This window comes from Delphinus delphis, chromosome 1 (genome assembly GCF_949987515.2).
Source record: "Delphinus delphis chromosome 1, mDelDel1.2, whole genome shotgun sequence".
NCBI lineage: Eukaryota > Metazoa > Chordata > Mammalia > Artiodactyla > Delphinidae > Delphinus > Delphinus delphis.
The window spans coordinates 66,256,770-66,278,245 of NC_082683.1; the positions used below are offsets into that span (position 1 = coordinate 66,256,770).

The 21,476-nt window shown below is 39.5% G+C and overlaps 1 protein-coding gene across 1 annotated transcript in view; it reads left to right on the plus strand.

Annotated features, from left to right (window-relative positions):
* The window catches only part of ST6GALNAC3 (ST6 N-acetylgalactosaminide alpha-2,6-sialyltransferase 3), a 533,596-nt gene extending 512,911 nt beyond the window's left edge, over nt 1-20,685 (plus strand). The window contains exon 4 of the mRNA XM_060006065.1: nt 20,521-20,685. Within this exon, the coding sequence (XP_059862048.1) occupies nt 20,521-20,647 (127 nt within the window). The 3' untranslated portion in view covers nt 20,648-20,685. The remainder of the gene's footprint in view (nt 1-20,520) is intronic.
* The last annotated feature ends 791 nt before the right edge of the window (nt 20,686-21,476 follow it).

Here is a 21,476-nt window from a genome sequence, read left to right on the forward strand (position 1 = left end):
TGGGTATTTACACTTCTTTAAATGTTTTGTAGAATTTACCTGTGAAGCTGTCTGCTCCTAGATCCATTTATCATTATGTAATACTCTTTTGTCCCTTATTACAGTCTTTGTTTTAAAGTTTATTTTATCTGAGATAAGTATTGCTACCCGAGCTTTCTTTTTGTTCTCATTCACATAGATATCTTTTTCCATCCCTTCACTTTCAGGCTGTGTGTGCCTTTTGATCTGAAGTGAGCCTCTTGTAGGCAGCATATAGATGGTCTTGGGTTTTTTATCCATTCAGACATCTTATATCTTTTTATTGGCATATTTAGCCATTTACACTTAAAGTAATTATTGATAGGTATATACTTATTGCCATTTTATTAATTGTTTTCTGGTTGTTTTTATAATTCTTCTCTCTTCCTTTCTTCTTCTCTTTTCATGTTATTTGATGACTTTCTTTAATTCAATTTGTGTATTCATTTCTCTTTATTTATTGTATATCTGTAATGGATTTTTGGTTTGTGGTTACAATGAGGTTTCTATGTAACAACCTATGTGTATAGCAGTCTATTTTTAAGTTATGGTCACTTAAGTTCAAGCACATTCTAAAAGCACCACATTTTTACTCCTCCCCCATTACATTTTATGTTTTTGATGTCATACACATATGTATGTAAAAATATAAATTTTGATGTCATACTTTACATCTTTTTATTTTGTGTATTGCCTAACAAATTATTTTTGATATAGATTATTTTACTACTTTTGTCCTTTAACCTTTATACTATCTTTATAAGTGGTTGATATACTACCTTTATTATATGTTTGTCTTTACTGGTGAGACTTTTTCTTTCATAATTTTCTTGTTTCTCATTATGCCCTTTTCTTTTCAGTTTAAAGAAGTCCCTTTAACATTTCTTATAAAAGGCCAGTTTAGTGGTGATGAGCTCCTCTGCTTTTGCTTGTCTGGGAAACTATGTCTCCTTAGATTCTGAGTGATAGCCTTGCCAGGCAGAGTAGTCTGGTTGCAAGTTTTTTTCTTTCAGCACTTTGAATATATAATGCAAGTCCCTTCTGACTTTTGAAATTTTAATTACAGTGTATCCTGGTATGTATCTCTTTGGGTTCATCTTGTTTGATCCTCTCTTTGCTTCCTGGATTTGGATGTCTGTTTCCTTCACCACGTTAGGAAAGTTTTCAGCCATTATTTGTTCAAGTAGGTTTTCTGTCTCTTTCTCTCTCCCTTGTCCTCTGGACCCCTATAATGTGAATGTTAGTACCCTTGATGTTGTCTCAGAATTCCCTTAAACTATCCTAATTTTTAAATTCTTTCTTTTTGCAGTTCTGATTGGCTGATTTCACTACCCTGTCTTCCAGATCACTGATCTGTTCTTCTGCATCCTCTAATCTGCTATTGGTTCCCTCTAGTGTACTTTTCATTTGAGTTATTGTATTCTTCAGTTCTGATTCCTTCTCTATTATATTTTCTATCTCCTTTTGAACTTCTCACTGAGTTGTCCCAAATTCAGTGATGAACTTTATGGCTATTATTTTGCATTTTTTATCTGGTAAATCGCTTAGCTCTCTTTTGTTTAGTTCTTTTTCCTGAGGTTACTTTGTTTCCTCATTTTGCCTAACTCTCTATGCTTGTTTCCATGTATTATGTATATCACCCATGTCCCACAGTCTTGAAAGAGTAGCCTTATGTAGGAAGTGTTCTGTGGGGCCCAGTGGCACAATCCCCCCTGGTCTCCAGAGCTTGATGCTCCAGGGGTATCCCCTGTGTGGGTTCTCCTGTTGTGGTTGGGCCACAGTTGCCGTGAGCATGCTGGTGCATAGGGTTGTCCCCCAGGCCAGCTGGCGGCAAGGCCCAGCTGCAACTGTTATGGGCATGCTGTGACCATGCTGGCCCCCCAAGAGTGGGAGCTGCTTTGGAGAGGTGCCAGTGCTGGTAAGGCCACTTGTTGGGCAGGCTGGGGCTAGCCCTCTGGAGGAGGAATTGCTTTGGAGGGGCACCAGTGCTGGCTAGGGCTGTCTGTCAGATCGGGTGGAAGCTTCTTTGGAGGGGCTGGCTGGGAGGGTTCTCAGAGGAATGCCAGGACAGGGTGAATGATGTTAGCTAGGTTAATGGAGAGTAACATAAATGGCACCTACCAGCTCCAGGCCAGCTAGGTGGAAGGAGAGAAAAAAAATGGTGCCCACCAGTGCTCCTGTCCCCAGGGAAAGTTCCACCAGATCCCTGCACCTCCAGCATATGCCCTAACATTAGTCAATGAATCTCCTTCTCATATGACCTAGGTGCTTTGCAAGTCATTGCCTCTGAACTGGGACTTGGAGAGAGTGAGTTTGTGAACGAGCCCTTCAAGAGCAGAGTCTTGGTTTCCCACAGCCCTCTGGCTCTCCCTGACATAAGCCCTGCTGGTTTTCAAAGCCAGATGTTTTGGGGGCTCATCTTTTCAATGTAGGTCCTCCAGGATGGGAAGCCCAGTGTGGGACTCAGATCCTCACTGCTCAAGGAGGACCTCTGCCTGCAGTTGTAATATCCCTCCCACTTGTGAGTTGCTGCACTGGGGATGTGGGTTCTGGCTAGACTGCATCTCTGCCCTTCCTATCTGTCTTGAAGTGGACTTTTATTTATGTTGTTAGTTGTAAAATGACCTGCTAGTCTTCAGGTCATTCCCAGAGATAGTTGTTCTATATGTATTTGTAGTTTTGGTGTGTCCATGGAAGGAGGTGAGCACAAGAGCTTTCTACTCTGCCACCTTGACCCAGATTCCCTCTTTTTTTTTTTTTTTTAATTTTGTGTCCAAACAACTGGTGGGTTGATTAGCTTTATAATTTTTTTACATGAACTAATTTTTTCTAACCTATTCCAGTAATATCTCAATATCTAATTTATATTTTAAACAAGATAATGATATTTTCTTAACCACACAACATATCTTTTCTTCTTTTAAAAAAAAGGAAAATAGGAGACTTTGAGGTGACTTAAACAGTGCCTGACACATAGTAAGTGTTCCAAAAATGTTACATGAATGAAAGAACTCAAATCCAGGTAAACATAAGAATAAAGAAAAAATAAGAGTGAGGCTGTGATTAGTTCCTTTGTTTGTTTGTTTTCATATCCATCACTTCTTGGTAGTTTCCCAAGAATAGTTAATTGTTCGTGTGGCAAGAACTTTATATCCTTATGTCACCTGTCTCCATTCCCTCCCCCCACCAGGTTTTGAAATAATTTTACCAGACCACCTGATGCACACTCTTAGCTACTGAAGAATCTCTTGTCTGTCTCTTTAGCTTCTCCATAAATACACACATTTCTTCATTTGTTTTTAAGGCAGTGCTGTATGTGTAATCATGTGTGAATCTTTATTGAACACTTATGGAATGAGCCACCTGTTCTTACAAATTAGCCAGGTTCTCAAGAAGGCCCAGATTAGTGAATTAGTTGATGAAGGAAATTTGTTGCAGACAGCAGGCAGCTAAAGAATTTTTCAGCTTGTTAAAAGTATTGTTAGCCTCATAGCTCGGTAAAGAGACAAGAATATACAATTTTGAACAATTCTAGGTAGTGGCTTAGTACCTTAAGCTCACCAGAGAAGAAAATAAAATTGCTTGTCTTATCAGCTAAGGGAAGCTTTGCTGATCTCAGACCATAGCCCAGAAAGTTAACTAAGTTTTGTAGAAGTGGATAATCCTTTCTCAGTGATCGATGACTAGATTAGAAGTATGTTACCAGGGGAGTCATGGGGAAATAGATTTCATTGTTTTAGCTGTACTTCTGGCTGAAGGCAAAGCTGAAAAAACCTCAGAAGTCACTTGGCCGGGTCTCATCCACGGAGCATGCAAGGCACCTGATGATTTCTACAGGCACTTTTTTAAAGTAATTACCAGTCCTTGTGAGTGAAACTGCCTTTCAGGTCCCCTCACAAGCATCCAGTTACTCGTTGAAGCATCAAAGGTAATATGAACCCTCTGACAGGTCATTGTGTCACCGGCCTCCTCCTTTCACATTACAAATCCTGTTGTTGATTGGCAGGCAGCAGCATCCGTCACATATATTTTAAACACCCAAAGGTAGTGTTCTTATTTTCAAGGAAGCAGGGCTCTGCATGTGAATTGCACAGTAGGGGGCAACTCTTGATTGGACCCTGCCCTGATCCAACTGGGGAGCCCTACTGTTCAGCTTGTCTCTGCCCAGATCTTTGTGTGACTATGTGAATTAGGTCACATTTCTTGTGCTTCATCCATACAGAGAAAAAGGGCAAACATCCTCTTGACGCTATGTTTATAAAGATGTTCCTCAGATTTGTATGAAAGTATGGCCAAGGTGGGATCTTTTTCCCATTCCACTTTCTTTTAATTTTGTGTCGTACTATTAATAAAAGTTCATTTAAGAAAAACTATTAAAAAATGAAAAAGCGTAAAGAAAAAATAAACACATTCATAATATAAATACTGCTAACATTTTGTATTTATCCTCTGGTCTTGTACTTCTAGGAAATAATGAGTGGTCTGGTCGTATTTAAATACTGAGAGCAATTATGGATAGAAGTGAGTGGCTGGCAGGAGCAGTGGAGAGGAATACAAGGAAAATATCTGCTATAGACAGATGCCTTTATCTTTTTGTCTGGATAAGAAAATGTTCATTGTTCAATAAATGAAAACTGAATATCTACTATGCACCAAGCACTGTTTTAGATACTAAAAACACTACAGGCAATAATGCAAAAATGCCTTTGTAGAAGTTATAATCCATGGAAAGTAGCCAGGAAAGGGTAAAAACACCCAGTGTAAAACTTGAAAATCCAATAAATAATTTGCAAGCAAACTGTTCTAAATAAGGACTTACAGGACCTGGTATCTGGCAGGTTTTGAGTGATGATGTGTTAAATTCATGATCAGGAATTTTTATCCAATTTGTGTGTCTAAAATAGTGTATTACATAAAAATGAGATAGTCATATCAGTCTTATTTCTAGATGGTATTTTACAGTTTTTGGACAATTATTTAAGCCTGCATATAGAACTTATCATAACTTGAGTCAAATCTATTAGGCTCATAGAATCTCAAAGATGGAAGAGACTTGGATGTTATATGGTCTGCCCGCTCTACAGCCCTACTCCCCATGGCTGAATCCTCTCCCCAGCATATTGATTATCCACCTCTCATTGAAATCTCCAAGCACAGGAAGCTCTCTACTTCCTGGGGCAACCCATTCCACCAGCCAGTAACTCCAGTTTTAAAAATGATCTTCCTCCTATGTAGCTGAAATCCACGACCTATAGTTTCTTCTGTTGAAAGTAATGTGCAAGTCTCAGGAACCATCTCAGGCAGTGGAGTTGAGGCATGAGCAGATTTCTTTCCCAGGAGTGAAAGGTCATGCAGCCAGGAAGAGCCCTGAAACTGTCTAAGGTACTAAACTCTCTTCCATAAAACCAGTGAGGAAGATAATGGAGTGGATAAAGAAACACCAGTGAGGTATGGAAGGACGAGGGGGAAGTAATCTGGCTTTGACATCTGTCACTCCCTTGTCTGCAGGGCTGATTTTATCTGATTAACTAGTTAGAAATGTGTCACCTTCCTCCCTCACTGTTCCATATGTGGCCTGCCTCAAACTGTAAGGCAAAAGAGATGAGCTTCTAAGCTCTATCTGGACTCCTCTTTGATCAAAGTTATCTGAATAGTTGAGTTATTTTAATAGAAAATCTGAATGTGGAATTGCAGTTTAAAGCAGCCCAAATACCTATTTTCATAGCTGAGGAGAGATTCTAACATGCAGAATATGTCATGGAGAAGCCAGTGATGAAATGTCTTCGTTCGAGCCGTAACAAATGTTAATCTTGATGTGCAGAGGAAATGAAAATCCACTATAATTATCAATGGAAAGATAATCATTCTTAAGTTCCTTTCCAATATCCATCACAAACACACTAACTGTTTCATTGTAAAGATAAAATAACTGCATTTTTTTCTCCATCTTGTGATTTCCAGTAGCACCTTAAAACTACAGTCATATTCACTTATGTCCTTTGTGGCCAATCAGGAGGCAGAAAGACTATTCATTAATTGCATCATTGATTCATTTACCAAACATATTGAGAACCTAGGCTGTGTCAGACACTGTTATTGTGCTGAGGATTCACAGACCAATCAGACAGAGCATCCTCTCATCTCCCAGAGGAACTCAAGGAGACAGACAAATATACAAGTTATTTTAGAGAAAAGCACAAGGATATGAAAACATCTACGAGGCATGTTCCATAGGACAAATGAGAGCTACTTAGAAAAAGAAGGGGTAGGACATTCTGGGCATTGTTGGAAAAAGGCTTGTGCATCATCTGATGGTAGTGGAGAGCTACTGAAGGGCTTGAAGGAAGGGAATAACAAGAGAAGATTTGCATTTCAGAGCAATCATTCCGATTACAGTGTGCAGAAACAAGTAAACGGGAATAAGGCTAAAACAAGGAGGGCAGGGGGCACTAAGAGTGGATTGCCATCTACTTGCTCTAATCCCAGTGAGAAATCGTGAGAGCCTAAAATGAAGTAGTAGAGTGTGGGTGGATTGGAGTGGACTAAGTTAGAAGGTATCAAGGAGAGAAGTTTGATGATAACTAAATATGGGCGTGTGGAAGGCATCAAGGGTAACTCTCAGGTTTCTGACTCAGGGAGTTAAGGGGATGGTGGTGCTCCCACAGACATAGGTAAGGAATCATGAAGGAGCAGCATACTGATGAAGATCTACAGGAAAAAGGAGTGAGTAATGGCGTGTTCACCAATGATGGTGGCCATGCACCAGGATCTGGGAACTTTTCTTTAGGTAGGAAGCCCGGGCTTGGTGGTGTGGTGGACTACGTGATAAAGAACGGGCATCTTTTCTTTGAAACATTGGCTTTCCATTTTAAAATAAGAGCTCCTGGTTAAAGCTGTATGTCGACCCCATATGGGGACTCTAAGATCTAATTTTACTTAAGAGGCTAGCCAAGATCCTGAGAAGATATCAAATAAAAATCTTGGAACCTATGGAAAGCAATTTTCATAATTAGGAGGAACAGAACCCCATGTATCATCATTAGTCTGAGACAAGGAACAGAAGGTTGGAGGAGGGAGGATGGTTTCTCTAAACAGGGAACAGGTGGCCAGTGTAGTTGGGGCCAGCTAGGGAAACCTTAGGCAACTCTGCTCAGAGAATTTCTCTGCTTCCCCCCTAGAGACTATCAGATGCAGTGGAGAACAGGATTATTAGCTACTTGGCAAAGGATGTTTCTCTTCATGATGGTGCTTTTATTCTTACAGCAACACAGGGAAAGGCCAAGGGATAGAACTTAATGGAACCCATAGACACTATGGAAGATGGAGTGTTTTTGTATCTCTTGATAAACCAAAGTTTTTATATCACAGAATGTCCAAAAAGAAATTTGGCTCTCATTTGAATTGCTTCCTGCAAAGTTAATTGTTTACTCCCAATCCATAATTGATGATAGCTTTTCCCTTGCTGCAGTTAGACCAAGGAATCTTGGCAGTCTAGTGCTGTGGAAGCCAAGCACAAACAGGTAATAACACCCCAAGAAGAGCTGAAATATTGGTCTCCTGAGACACGGGCTGTGCAAATTTCTCTGACTTACAAAAGAGACATCAGTCACACCTTAGAGCCTGTCTTGTAGACTTAGTTTCATAAAAGTTGCATAATAACTCTGGAATGTACAGATGACATGTTAGACGAAACGCCAGAAGGACAAGCTCTGAGGAGCCTGATTAACCCTTTCCACAGTAGTCATGGAAACGAGAGTGTTCTGATAACTGAAGGACTAGATTTGCATGCGTAATGAATTCCTTTCAGTCTCTCAGAGAGATAGAAAGATAGATAGATAGATAGAAAGAAAGAAAGATAGATAGATAGATAGAGAGAGAGATATACCTATATAGAAATGTATTTTTCTATATATATATTATATATACTTATATCTATAATGTGTATTTCTCTGAAACTTCCATACTCATTCATTATCTGGAGGCCAGAAACTCCATTACTGATCTAGCTGGATCTCTTGCCTGGAAGGAGTGTCCCTTCCCACTGTAGCCATCAAAATTCTATCCTCTTCCATGTCCCATTCAAGCCCTCACTCGTCATCTCTTCTTTATGGAGTCCCTTCCTGTTCACTGTGAATGTCCTTGATTTCCTTTCTCCATGAACTATTTAGAGTCTGAGACATAAGGCAATGTCATTATCCATTTTGCCAAACTGTGCCGCAGTGGTTACTCTCCCCTCCTCCCTAGACTGAGACCAAAACAAGTTCTGAAATGACTTCTCCACTCCCACGATGGCTAGTACAGAAGTGCCCATGCAGTGTCGCGTGATTGAACAGTGGCTGCCACCACCGGCAGTAGGAAGGAAGGAAAGAAGGAATAAAGACAAAAAGGAAGAAAAACAAAACCCATTTCTGTTTCTATGGTTCAAAGGTTAAAACTGAATCTACACAGGGTTCTTCTTTTGCTTTGTTGACTTGATGCATAACTATTCAGCTATGATGGTGATTTTTTTAAAAAGGAGGGAAAATTGTGCTATGTAAATATTTTTTCATACGAAGGTTTTCTTTCTTTTCTGATCTGTTTTGTTTTATTTAATTTGTCCTCATTGAATCTTATCCAAGCAAAACTTGTTCATCTTCCCATTACTCTGATTTTGATGACAAGACTATAGAATGGAGCTCATTTTGATTCCTTTAAGGGAATTGTTTTGTAGAAAGGCCACGCTAGGTTTCCATCACCACCGCATCCTTCTGCTGGGAAGGTAACCTTTAGCAAGAGCTATGGCCTCTTAATCTTTTAGTGGAAACTGCTCTTGTGAAAATGGGGCCTGATGGTATCTGGGCTCACTAATTCATGCCATGTGGGCCAAAATTAAAGCATTAAAATTTCATAGATATAATATCATTTATAAATCATGTCATAAAAGCATTCATTTCCCATAGACGTTGAAAACTGGGCATGTCTTCCTCCAGCTGTTGCTTAGAGTTCATTACAAACACACCAGTAACTGTCAAAAATAAAGCTGAGGGGAAGTGGGGGAATATTTAGTATTGACACCCGCAAAGCATCAAGGCACTGTCCTCTTCCCTGTGCACACGCTGCCCGCATCAGTGGTGATTTAACCTGCAAGGCTGCCTCAGCGCGGTGACGGAGCCCCGCAGAATTGTATTCATAGGCCAAGCAGCTCCGCGAGGGCAGCTTTCTCATTTTTTGTGACCGTATTCCGTTCAGATGGAGAAAGAGACTATTTATTACTTTCCCTAAGTTTCTCTTCTATAAAATTTCAATATGTTTAGTGAGTGAGCACAGTAGACTGATTAAGTAGATGGTCAACATTTGCCCCATTTCAAAAAATGACAGACGCTTCTTTTTGCCATAGCAGATGGGGAGTTAATAATCGTTTAAGTTACAAAAATAATTTGCCCTAGTTTACTACTCGGTTTTTAAAAAATTATTTTGGGCTACACCTGGATAAAATCCCTTTGTTCTTTTGAAATGGTGGAAATCAAGATATACACATTGAGGTGCTTCCGGGAGGTATATGGCATGTTTGTTTGACTTGCAGATGCTAATGGATACATAATCACATTTGCCAACCATAAAACCCCTGTTGGTAAATCACTTTCATCTGCAAAAATCCACTACTTTCTTGAAACATGCTAATTTGCTCTAATAATGCAGGGGCCCTTGAGGGTTTTTCTATGCTGTCTAAACAACTAGTTGTGGTAAGCAAACAGACGCAAGAGGCCATTATATAATAACCTGCCCTTTGTTAGTTTTCAGGAGTTTGGGGAGGGGGGTTGTTTGCTTTCTTGTGTTTCCTTTTAAGAATTTTATTGTGTTAACATTTCATAGGGCAGTTTTAAGATGGATGCTTTGACCTGTGATGTGAAAAGTAGGCGATCCATCTTTTTATTGCTTGACTTGTTGGAAGAGCCTTTATGTATTCAGTTTTAAAGATTAACCCCAGGAAACTTGGAGCTGCTCTGCAGTGTGAATTCCTGGATCTAGTGCATTTTCTCCAGGCTGAAATCTACCTAGACGCAGATATTTGGTCATGTAGAATTCCCTTAATCATTGAGGTCCAGCGTCTGCATTCACATGGACACACTTTATATATGCTACCTACCCATGCCTCATTTGTCTGGTATATAATCTGAAATGTGGTTTTGTGCTAATTGAAATATTGTTTTATTTGCTTTCAGCCTGATCTCAGCCTTCCCCGACAAGACTAAAAACAGTGTCAAGCAGAATAGATCAAAAAGATGCATCTCGGGATATATCTATGCATACACACATTTGTGTGTATGTGGACATATATATATTATATATTCTACACAAATGCACCTTGGAGAGAGAGTTCCTATTTTCTTTCTATCATGTTTACGTATATTCATATGCTTCTTGTGAGTATAGCTTTGGCCCTGAGAAAAATCAGACCATTAGACGTATGTTAACGTGACTGAAAAACCTGAAACAGCTTCAATTAGCCAGTTTCTGCTGGTCTTTTGGGTATATGCGTTTATATGTCGACTAATTTTTTTCTTTTTCTTTTTATTGTGGAGAATTCCAAACATACACAAACATGAACAGACTAGTGTAATGAACCTCTGCATATCTATCACCAGCCCCAACAAACATCAACTCATCAATCTACCCTGACCAGTCTTCACCACTAGCCACATGTGCCCAATCCCACTTTGTATTATTTTGAGGCAAATCTAAGATCATATTTTTTTCATTATTTCATTTCTAAATATTTCAGTATGGACTTCTAAAAGATAAAAACTCAGTTTTTATATATGATCAGAATACTAATGTCACACTAAAAAACTTAACCTTACTTGTTACTTAACCTTACTTGTATCATCAAATATCCAGTCAGTGTTTACATCTCCAGTTATTTCATAAGTGTCATAAATACTTATACCTTTAAAAAAATCAGGATCCAAATAAAGTTTATATATTACATTGATTGATAGGTCTTTAAGACTCTTAGAAATATATAAGTACTCTCCTTCTTTTTTTTCCCTTGCAGTTCATTTGTTAAAGATACTTGGTTGTTTGTCCTGTACCTTCTCACAGTCTAGCTTTTGCTGATTGCATCTTCACGGTATAGTTTAAAATGTCCTTTGGTCCTCTTATTTCTATAGTTAGTAGTGGGATCTAGAAATTTGATCATATTCAGATTTGATTTTTTTTTTATAAGACAGCTACGTATCTGATATTGTCTACTTAGTAGCAAGCACATACAGTAATGTCTAGTTGTTTCTTTTGGAGATGTTAGCCATTAGAGTTCAATGCCCAGATCCACTAATTCATTAGAGATTGATTACAAACTGGTGAGTTTCTTATTTTCTCATGCATTCTTCATTTACTAGATGTAATATTTCTACAATCAAAAAATTCCCCTTAATTACTCTTGGGTTAACAGTGGTACAGTTAGTGTAGAAAAGGGAGGATAAATTTTTTATTCTTTTGTAGTTTTCAGAATAATGACTTAGGTCCCTGGCATTCTTTTTTTTGCGGTACACGGGCCTCTTACTGCTGCGGCCTCTCCCATTGCAGAGCACAGGCTCCGGACGCGCAGGCCCAGTGGCCATGGCTCACGGGCCCAGCCGCTCCGCGGCATGTGGGATCTTCCCAGACCGGGGCACGAACCTGCATCCCCCGCATCGGCAGGTGGACTCCCAACCACTGCGCCACCAGAGAAGCCCCCAATATTTTTTTTAACATCATGAAGAACACAGGAATTTAAAATTTATTGAAGTATTTCTATCCATTATAGTTATTATCCTTACTGATGCTCAAATTGTCCCATTTTTGCACAGTAGGAGCCCCTTAAAGTTGGCTAAGTTCTTGTGACACATTTCTGTCCACTCTCCACTCTTTTGCAGTTTTGTATCTCAGAGACTTTGGAAATGGACTCCTGCCTCTCCACTGCATTCAGCCTAACCTACCTCATTTTCAGCTCACTCCAGGGGTTCTGTCACATGATTTCAACTCTGGGATAACTTCTCAAGGAGCTAGTTTTTAAATGTAAATGACTGAGAGACACAAAAGTGCCAGAACACATTAGTTTTCAACCACATGTCTTATTCTTCTCACATTTTCGTGTTATCTTAGGGAACCAAATTGACCTGGTGTTTGGAATTCTGATGTGTTTTTGGTGGTCTCTTAGTCCCAGACTGCAAATTACTATGCTCTTGTGTCTCCTTCATCACTGCCTGGCACCTGGTAGCCACTGGAATATTTTTTGAATGAATCCACGATGGAAAAAAACAAATGAAAAAAACACCCATGACCTCCTTTGACTTTCAGGAATAAATTCAGTTTGAGATACTGTGCTGTGAAACTGAGCACAATATTAGCTGATGGGAGATAGTTGATATTGCATGAGCTGGATGAGGGTGGACTTCGTGAGCCATTTGGGAGGAGGGCTTCAACAGGAAATTATCCCTTGTGCTGAGAAGCATTCCCTATGCAGTCTTTCAGACGCTAATTTTGACAAGCACCAAAGCAAGACACATGCATTGGAGTGTTACGGGATTTTGTGTCAAGAGGTTAAATACTTCAGTGAATCTGAAGGAGCTGGAGGTAGCTTAGAAGTATGGTTGCTTTATCTATTTCTTCTTATCTGTTTAGGTAATTTATCTATTTTGATTTCCCTGAACTGTTTAGCGCCGAGATTTCATGGAAATAGGTGTTCTAAAAGCCACTAAATATTGTTTTTTAATTACCTCACGGCCTCAAAGGAACAAGTAATCCTCATCTTCTTGCACTAAAATTCTCTATAAACACCAACTCCCATAAAGATCATTCTTTTTAAAGCCTTGTTTCTTCCTAAGGAATGTTGATTTTCTACATAGATCACTGCAGAATGGAGTCAGGCAAAGAATAATCATTGTCATTCAAGTCAGTGCTTCACAATATATCCGGGTGCTAAGAGCCACTCTAACTGGAAGGGGTCCATGTGTTGTAATAAAATTATTTATCCCCCAGACAAAGAAAGCAATAATTTTGCAACTTGTCGTGTGTCAGTGCTTGCATAGACACAAGAGATACATACAGTTGGAGAGCAGTGGTAAACAGTTTCCTGTGTACACTAAATCCATGCTTATCATACGTCTTATTCCTTAAATCAGTAGTCTACAGACAATTTTTTATTGCCCTCACTCTAAAGGTAAGTGATTTTTGAACATTTAATCTCAATAAATTAGGTTAAACCATCTATATGAAATGGACATTTTATGGGTCAAAAATATCTGAATATTGGCAATTTCTTATTTTTTAACCTTCTATTTATATTTATTATTTACAAATATGCACATAGATGCTATGATCACTAATACACCAAAGCACAACTCTTTAAGGCAAGGGTCAGTAATATAATGGGTATAAATCTGTATTTTATATGCTCCTAGATAGTTTCTGAATTGCTTAGTTAGTTCTGTTCAGATCGTCACAGCTTTCATTCTGGCACTGTGACTAGCAAGAAGCTTGACTTTGGAGGGGGAAGTGTCAGCTCTGCCCGGTTTCTGCTGTGTGCCTGCGTTTGCATTGGTAGTATTTTTTGTCAGTCTGTGGTTTCTTTGCAGGCATATATTTAAGGCTCTCGTGCACTTTGAAAGGGCTAATTAATAAGTCAAAGTTAAATAAAATAATAAATGTATAACCCAATTTGACTAAACCTCCTAAATCAGAGTGTGTCACAATATGCTGCAAAGAATGTTAATATGCTGACTCTCTGATATATGGATGAGTGATGCTGCCATTGTCATGTAGAATATTAAATGTTAGTAGAAGTTTACTTCTAATTTTTCAAATAGAAAATAGATATAAATGAAAGTTTAAATGTAATAGGAATTTTTCTTCCCACATGTGATCTTTCCACATGACTTGGATTTCTCACAGCATGGTGGCTGGGTTCTGAGAGAGAGCCTCTCAAAAGCGAGCATTCCAAGAACACAAGGCAGACACTGTGTAGCTATGACCTAGTTTTGGAAGTGACATAGTGTCACTTCTACCATCCTTTATTAATTAAAGCAATTACAAGCCTACCCAGATTCGAGGAGAGGGGACATAGACCCTACCTCTCTACAGAAGGAACGTCAATTTGTCAAATTGTCAATTTGTAGCCATTGTTTATAAACCACCACACTAACCAATTAATGAGTCCCATATATTGTGTCTCTAACAAATGGTCAACCAGGATTACTACCTCTAGTGATAAGGAGCTCATTATTGCAGAAGACAAACTATTCCTTTTTCGGACAGTATCAAATATTAGAAAAACTATTCTCAACTTAGACAAAAATATGCTTTTTCATAATTTTTACTTTTTGGTCCTCCTTCTGCCCTCTGGAAGTAGACAGAGCACGTCAGCTTCACTTTTCAAGTAAACCTTTTTCTTTTGGATGTTCATATTCCTAGGTGCTCTAACCAACTTTCCCATATCCCTCATGACCTGGTTATCCTCTAAGCAAACAGTTTATTCTTACCCCTCTGAAAATGCTGCTGAATTTGAACACATGTTCCAATTAATACTGCCCCTTGCTGTCTGGGTAGCTCAATACTATTTGTATATGAAATAGTTTCCCAAAAGAAAACACATGCATTTATAGAACAATTTATTAAAGCACATTGTTAATATATAATTTTTCGGATCCTCGGAGTGTCGACGTACTCTGAGCCAGCGAGAGCTGGTGTGGTAAGACTGTTCTATATGCTTCCAGGCAGCAAACATTCATGCCCCACATGGCAAATATTCTCATCCAGCGAACACTCCACTGCACCGTATTGAGTTGAAAGTGTTCAGCAATGTGTGATATATACCCCTCAGGAGCCTCTCTTTTTGCCATATATTTTTGTGTTCTGGTGAACGGCTTCAAACCGTAATGGCAGACAAAATGTATGCAAGTCTAGTGCTGAGAATGAGGCAAAGAAACACAGGAAGAGTATCATACTGGGTGTTAACATGCAGGGTTTCCAGCAGCTTGAGGAGCTTTTGATGAAAAGGTCAAGGTAGCAGATGGTAAAGATCAGCAGGAAATTAGGGATTGGTGTTAAGTCCTTTTGACATTCTGAAGGGCCTTGTAAAGCATCCCTGTAGGATTGACCAACAGTTGTCTGAAAAATTCCTAGAAGAAACTAAAGCTAGAGCATGTCATGATTCCTAGCGTTTAACAAAAATGGTAGACTGCTTGCTAGCATATAATGCCAAGAACTCATCTTAAGAGAGGCTATGTTCTTAGGACCCTGTGTGATGCAGATACAGAAACACATAGCTCACACCAAAAAGCATATTTCAATATTCTAGGTGAGTTTTGATCAGGGAAGACTGAAGGAGAATTAACCTTGCTAAAATATGACATTTTCCATCTATTATTTCAGTTGGATTTAGCCTTTAAAATAGCTACTTTACGCTGTTGACCCATCGTGAACTTCTTCAACGAAGACCTCCAGATCCTTTTCAAATGAAATTCTGCAAAGCCAGATTCTCTTCCTCACCCCCATTCCAACACCAAATGTGGTCATGGTGATGACGAGGCCCAGGACTAATGTTTATTGGACACTTGCTGTGCTCCAGACACCATTAAGTGCTTTCACTATCTCAGGAAATCTTTGCAACAAAAGTAGGAGGCAGTTACTTATATTCTCTCCACCTTGGTATGGAGAAAATTATAGAAGCTAGGTAGGTCTTATAGTCAGTAAATGGTAGATCTGGGATCAGTGTATCACTAGGGGTGATATCAGATATTGAATATGCCATTTATAAAGTCAGCTATCCCTACCCGTTTAGGTTGTATTTGTAAACTCCATGCGGACACGACTTTATGTGGGACAGTGCTTGCCTGGTTCACAGAAATGCTGAACAAATGAATGAATGAATATGTTATGGGCCAATCAATCCATGAATCCACTAATAAGCATCTATGATACACAGCCCAATTCCTCTTGATGCAAATCAGGTCTGTCACTCTTAATGTATACTGAAAATATTTCTTTTAATCTACGATTCCATAATCATAGAATTCCATAAAAACATCCTTCTGGGAGATTCAGCAGCACTGAGGCAGAGCAATCCTTTTGTTCAGGACATGTTATGTGTTTGTGCTTTCCAAATATTTTAAAAGCTAACAGCAGCCTCAGGCATGAAATTATTTAATGGGCAATCCTAATGGAAAAAACAAGCTCTAAAAGAAGAACATACAAGAAATCCTACTTCTGACTCTCAGTGGAAATTGACATGGCTCTTGCCAACTTTAGAGAAATATGGTACCCACCATTGACATTATGTGTCAAAAGAAACAAAGCAAGATCATACAGTTGAGCTTTCTCAAAGGTGGAGTGAGGAAGGGAACCTTATCAATTAGCTAATTGTAGTAGATTGTTGAAAATATTGCCACTTCTCCTTATGGGCCCCTTCCTATGGGGCATCTCCCTACGGAAAGATGATACCCCCCCCCCACTTCTTTGATATCCAACTTGGACAGTTGACTTTTTTGGGCCAATGGCATGTGAGCAGAAGGGATGTGTGCCACTTCCAACAGAAAGTTTTTAGAACCATTATGGAGTATACTGCCACATGGCCTTTTTTTCTGTGACAAGGCCAGCAGTATCCCAAATATGAGGATTCCATTAGCTTGGGTCCTGGAGTGAAGAAGGCATATAGGAAACCCATTATGGTCATGTAATACTAGCAAGAAATAAGTTGTTATAAGCACTGAGGACTTGGGGTTATTTGTTACCACAGCATGCTTAGCCTAAGCTGACTGATACACTAGTGACTACGCTAAGGAAATCTGAACTAATCTTGGAGAAACATGTTAGGCATAAAAGGAAGAGCAGCCCCTTGCTGTCCCAGCCACTTTCAGCAAAGGGAGAGCCCCATTACAGACACCATTTCTGAGGGTAGAGTTGGACAGACTAGGGATAGAGGCATACACAGAGTGGATGCACAGCCCATGCTGAGACCAAGTCCACAGATGAGGGTGTGAGAATAATATGAAAGAAGATGGTATTTTCCTGAAGAGTGGCAGAAAGTAAATAACATTTACTTTTTCTAATCTTATTGCTTCTTCCCTATCATAATCAACCGATTCCATAATCCCTTCCTTTGAAATACATAGCGCTCTACCATCTGTGAGTACCTTAAAATCACTACAGTACCTTAAAAACAAACAAATACCAAATGGATTTTTGTTTTACTTACTTATGGGTTGAAATAGGAGTTTTAGGTTGTGCATCTCAGAGTCTACTGTGGCATTAAGCAGTCAAGGGTCTGGAGCACCCTGCCCCCCTCATAAATCAACTGACCTACTCCACTTCAATCCATTTCAAATATTTGGCTTCTAATTAGATTTCATTTGTACAAAGCGTTCTGTGACCAAAAATGTTTAGAAAACCACTGCCTCAGATAAGGCCATGAGATCATTTCCACTATGTGAAATGATTATCATCAAATTCTGCGGACTCTCTTCTGGTCTGTCCTAATCTCAACCCTTCTTTTCTGAGCATGTGGCAGCAGAATCGTCGCTGCAGAGATAAATATTCATGTGCATTGCATTTTGCTCACAGGCACTGTATAAACTATATTTAGAACTCTGAATGTTGAGATGTACTGTGTCAACATTGAAATTTAATTACTGTGATGGACTTTAAATCCATGTACCTTCTTACACCATGGAGTGAATATTACCTCCTATGTTTGTTCATTCTCCTTTACACTCCTGGAGGAAAGGGTTGCATTCTGTTTAACAAGAACACCCACCTGCCCTTCTCTTCCAAGTCAATGAAATGAACTCTCAGTTTTACGACTCTTTTATCTTTGTATTGTGAAAAAGAAATATTGTCTTGCTAAACTCTTGGGACACTTCCTAATGTGTGATATCTCCCTGCTACTCCTATTATCACTCTTTCTGGTAATAAATGATAATGTTCATTGCTAGGATTTGTAAAGCTCTGTCAAGTTAGCCTGTTATTTTAAGCTCAGGTTAAGGTAAGAAATTTAGATTTATATGAGCCTGGCACAGTTTCATTAAGAACAAAAAGCATTTTAACTTTTCTCTCTCTTTCTGCAATGGACTTTATATATCTTAATGTTACACAAATCAGTGTGTTAATATTTCTTTGAAATGTATCTATTCTTTGTATGCTTTGTCAAAGTCAATAGCAAGAATAAAAAGTATCTACATGATAACTCAGAAACTACTGCCTTCTTGGCCCTTAAATAATAACTAAGTGGATGCTTTTAAAAATGAATCTATCCCTGGTACTTTTCCTATTCCTGTATAGGATTTTGATTTTATTTTAAATGAATAGCATAAACCCCAGGTCCTAAAACTAATAGAATTTTTGCATTTACCTGCTGACCCATAACATTTAGGTTAGAATGTGTGCCAGTTTTCAGTCATTCAGTTAGATAAAGCGGTGCTTTACAACTGAAATGAGAAGATTTCTGTTATACTCCAGCAGGCACCAGATATGACGGCCAGTTTGGGTGGATTATTTTTAGAATAACTTTATAATAGTCTTGATAAGTGGTACAAAATAAGCTGTAGGAAGTAGATACAGGCCCCTAAATGAGGAGAGACAAGGAAAGAAATGTGTTTGATTACCTGACACTGATTTACCCTGTGAGATGGGAGGCTGATTAGAAGCCCAGGCACTGGGAGAGGATATTGTGTGAGTCCTAGTCAGTACACCAGGGGCATGTACATGTCACTGGCCAGCTGGGTGTCCACGAAGGCTTTACTGCCCATCCAGTTCTCCTCAGCTCCTGTGTGTGTGTGTGCAGAGCTGTGGCTGGGTTTGAGATGCCTGGTTAAATGACCAAGTTCTTTAGATGCTGATACCTGGTATAAGTGAGGAGTGGCCTGCGGTACTGCTGCTCTGTACTGGCCCTGGGCTGTCTGAGATGGTATAATGGAATACATGCTTGGACACAGAAGCTGGTTCAAATCACACGTCTATGACTTACTGGTTGGGTGACCCTGGGCAAACTACTTAATCTCTGAATCTGTCTCTTCATATCCAAACTAGGAGTTCCCATGAGGATTAAATGAAAGAATGCAGGCAAAGTATCTAGTCCAATTCCAGACACATAATGGGCTCTTGATAAAGGGAAGTCATGAAGAGAGCCCTACCCTCAGGAGGTGAGATTCGGGCCTAATAAGTTTCAGTGGCACAAGAGAAATGGCATATGGGCAGTAAAGCCTGGAGGCTGGGATTGTCTAGAGGCAGGCTCCTGGCACAGAAAGGTGCAGAAGATCCCACTGCTGTTTATGGAAGTACTAGCTCCCCAAGAGCATCTACCATGAAGGCTCTACCTGAGCCTCCAGGAACATGAAGAAGTTACCAGGTGTGCTATGCTCCAGGAAGCCTGGGGAATGCCAGATGGGGATGGAAGTGGGAAGCCGGGATGATAGATGCATAGAACACACTTTGCCCTTTTTTTCCTTTTTTTACCCATAGCCATTCTACTCCTTGCTGGAACAGATCACAACCTAGAGCTCACTTCTGTTCATACTCTGTGTACCACTAAACCCATCCTAAAAATGAATGATGGGAGTCATTCTGGTCTTTTGAGCTGCCTGTACTCCTTACTTGGCCTTGCAATAAACACTGCAGTTTCCTTCACCACAACCTGGTATCAGTGGGCTGGCTCTACTGTGTGTAGGAGACGCTTGAATACTCCTAGACCAAAGGCTGGGTCCAGAAAATTATCAGAGCTTTTCTTGCAGACTCGGCTACAGCTCAGTGAGAAGTTGCAGGTGGCACAACTAATGGGAATAAGAGCTGATAAAAACAAAATGAGAAGGCAGAAGATGGGAATGCTTAAAATTATGCAGATAACTATACTTCACAGAAAATATTATTTGAACTAAACTCAAGAAACATTGATTGAAAAAGAAACTTGTCTTCTATTCCTAACATAATTGTAATGTGAAGAAATACAATTTGTCGTCTTTGAGAATAAAAAGTCCTTTGTGATACCAACACCAGGAGTATTTTGAAGAGTTGTAAAAATGTAGTACCTTTAAAGCTACTGTCCAAAAATAAAGCATGGCAAAATAAAATTTCGAAAGTCCAAAAAAAAAGAACGATGGACTCAGGAAATGCTCACTAGTCATGAGTACTTTCTTTAAATGTAGACTCTGTCAAAAGAAACAAATTTAAATAGTGAAACTAAAACATTTCAGCCAGATTTTTTATTAATGAAGCTATAATCGAATAAAGTGTACAATGTTTTCCCACTGTTCTCCGCCTTTGGTACATTCCTCCTGATCTCTGCTTTTCTGTCACAACAAACTTCAGCATCTATGTGTTACACAGGACACAAGGGATAGGTCAATAACAGTCAACAGAAATATAAGGAAAAGAAAAAGTTAACTGAATTGCAAAGCTTATAGCACAGAAGGAATGCACTTGATATTTGCCATGGATGGGAAGCTAGAGGGCAGCACACATGAGCTTGTTGGCCATTTGCCTGTTTGTCCTTAGGTCCATTTCCCTCCCTTCCCCTGCTCTACTGTCAATCACAGGAAACACCATTTTTCAGATTCCCTTGACAACCAACTTCCGGGTAGTTTTGGCCAGCAGAGGATACTGGCAGAAGACTGGAGGATGAGAAGAGGGAGAATTTAAGGTATTTCTCCCTGTGCCTTTGGAGGGTATTTCCAGCAGAAGCTGTTTCTCCTTTAGCTCCACTCCCACTGGACATCCCTTCCCTCCACGGCCCCCAGCTTCTGCTAGGCAGCCTCCATAGTGGTACATGTTTCAGCCTGAGTGTACTGGTTTCCAGAAATACCACTTCCTGGGGGAATTGGACTCCTGGCTGCTGCCTATATTTGGGATGCCTCATCTTCCCTTCATTGGCTTTTCATGTCTTTCTGTGTAACCAATTCCAGTATTAAATTTTCTCTATTTGAAGTACTTAGAGTGGTTTCTGTTTCGTTTCTAGACCCTGTTACGTTACACATGGTGATAGGAACCTACTTCTGTCCAATGACTCAGTTAGAATGGAAAAGTTAATGTATTTCAGCAGATGTGTGTCTACACAGCTCTGAATAAAAACAAAATTGCATGAATAATGCACCAAGACATTCCATCCCAGCAAAATATTGCTTTGGTCTCTAATATTTCATGCCATTCGCAAATATCTCCCTGTTTGTTATTCTGAGGATTTTTCATTAGGGCTAAACTATTTCATATGACAATCAAACACTTCTACAGTAGTTTGCAAGAATTCTGTATTTTTCCAGCTGAGTAAAACAGCTCTGAACTCAGTTTTCCCTTCACCCTGTGCTTTCTAACATATAGTTCATTCCTACTCACCAGAAAGCCTGCCCATTGCCCTGGTGTAAAGAAATTTGCCTGGTTAGCAGGACGAATGTGCCCTGACCTGCTTTCCACTATCCCCTTCTGAATGAGAAAACCTGGAGAGAGATTTTATTAAG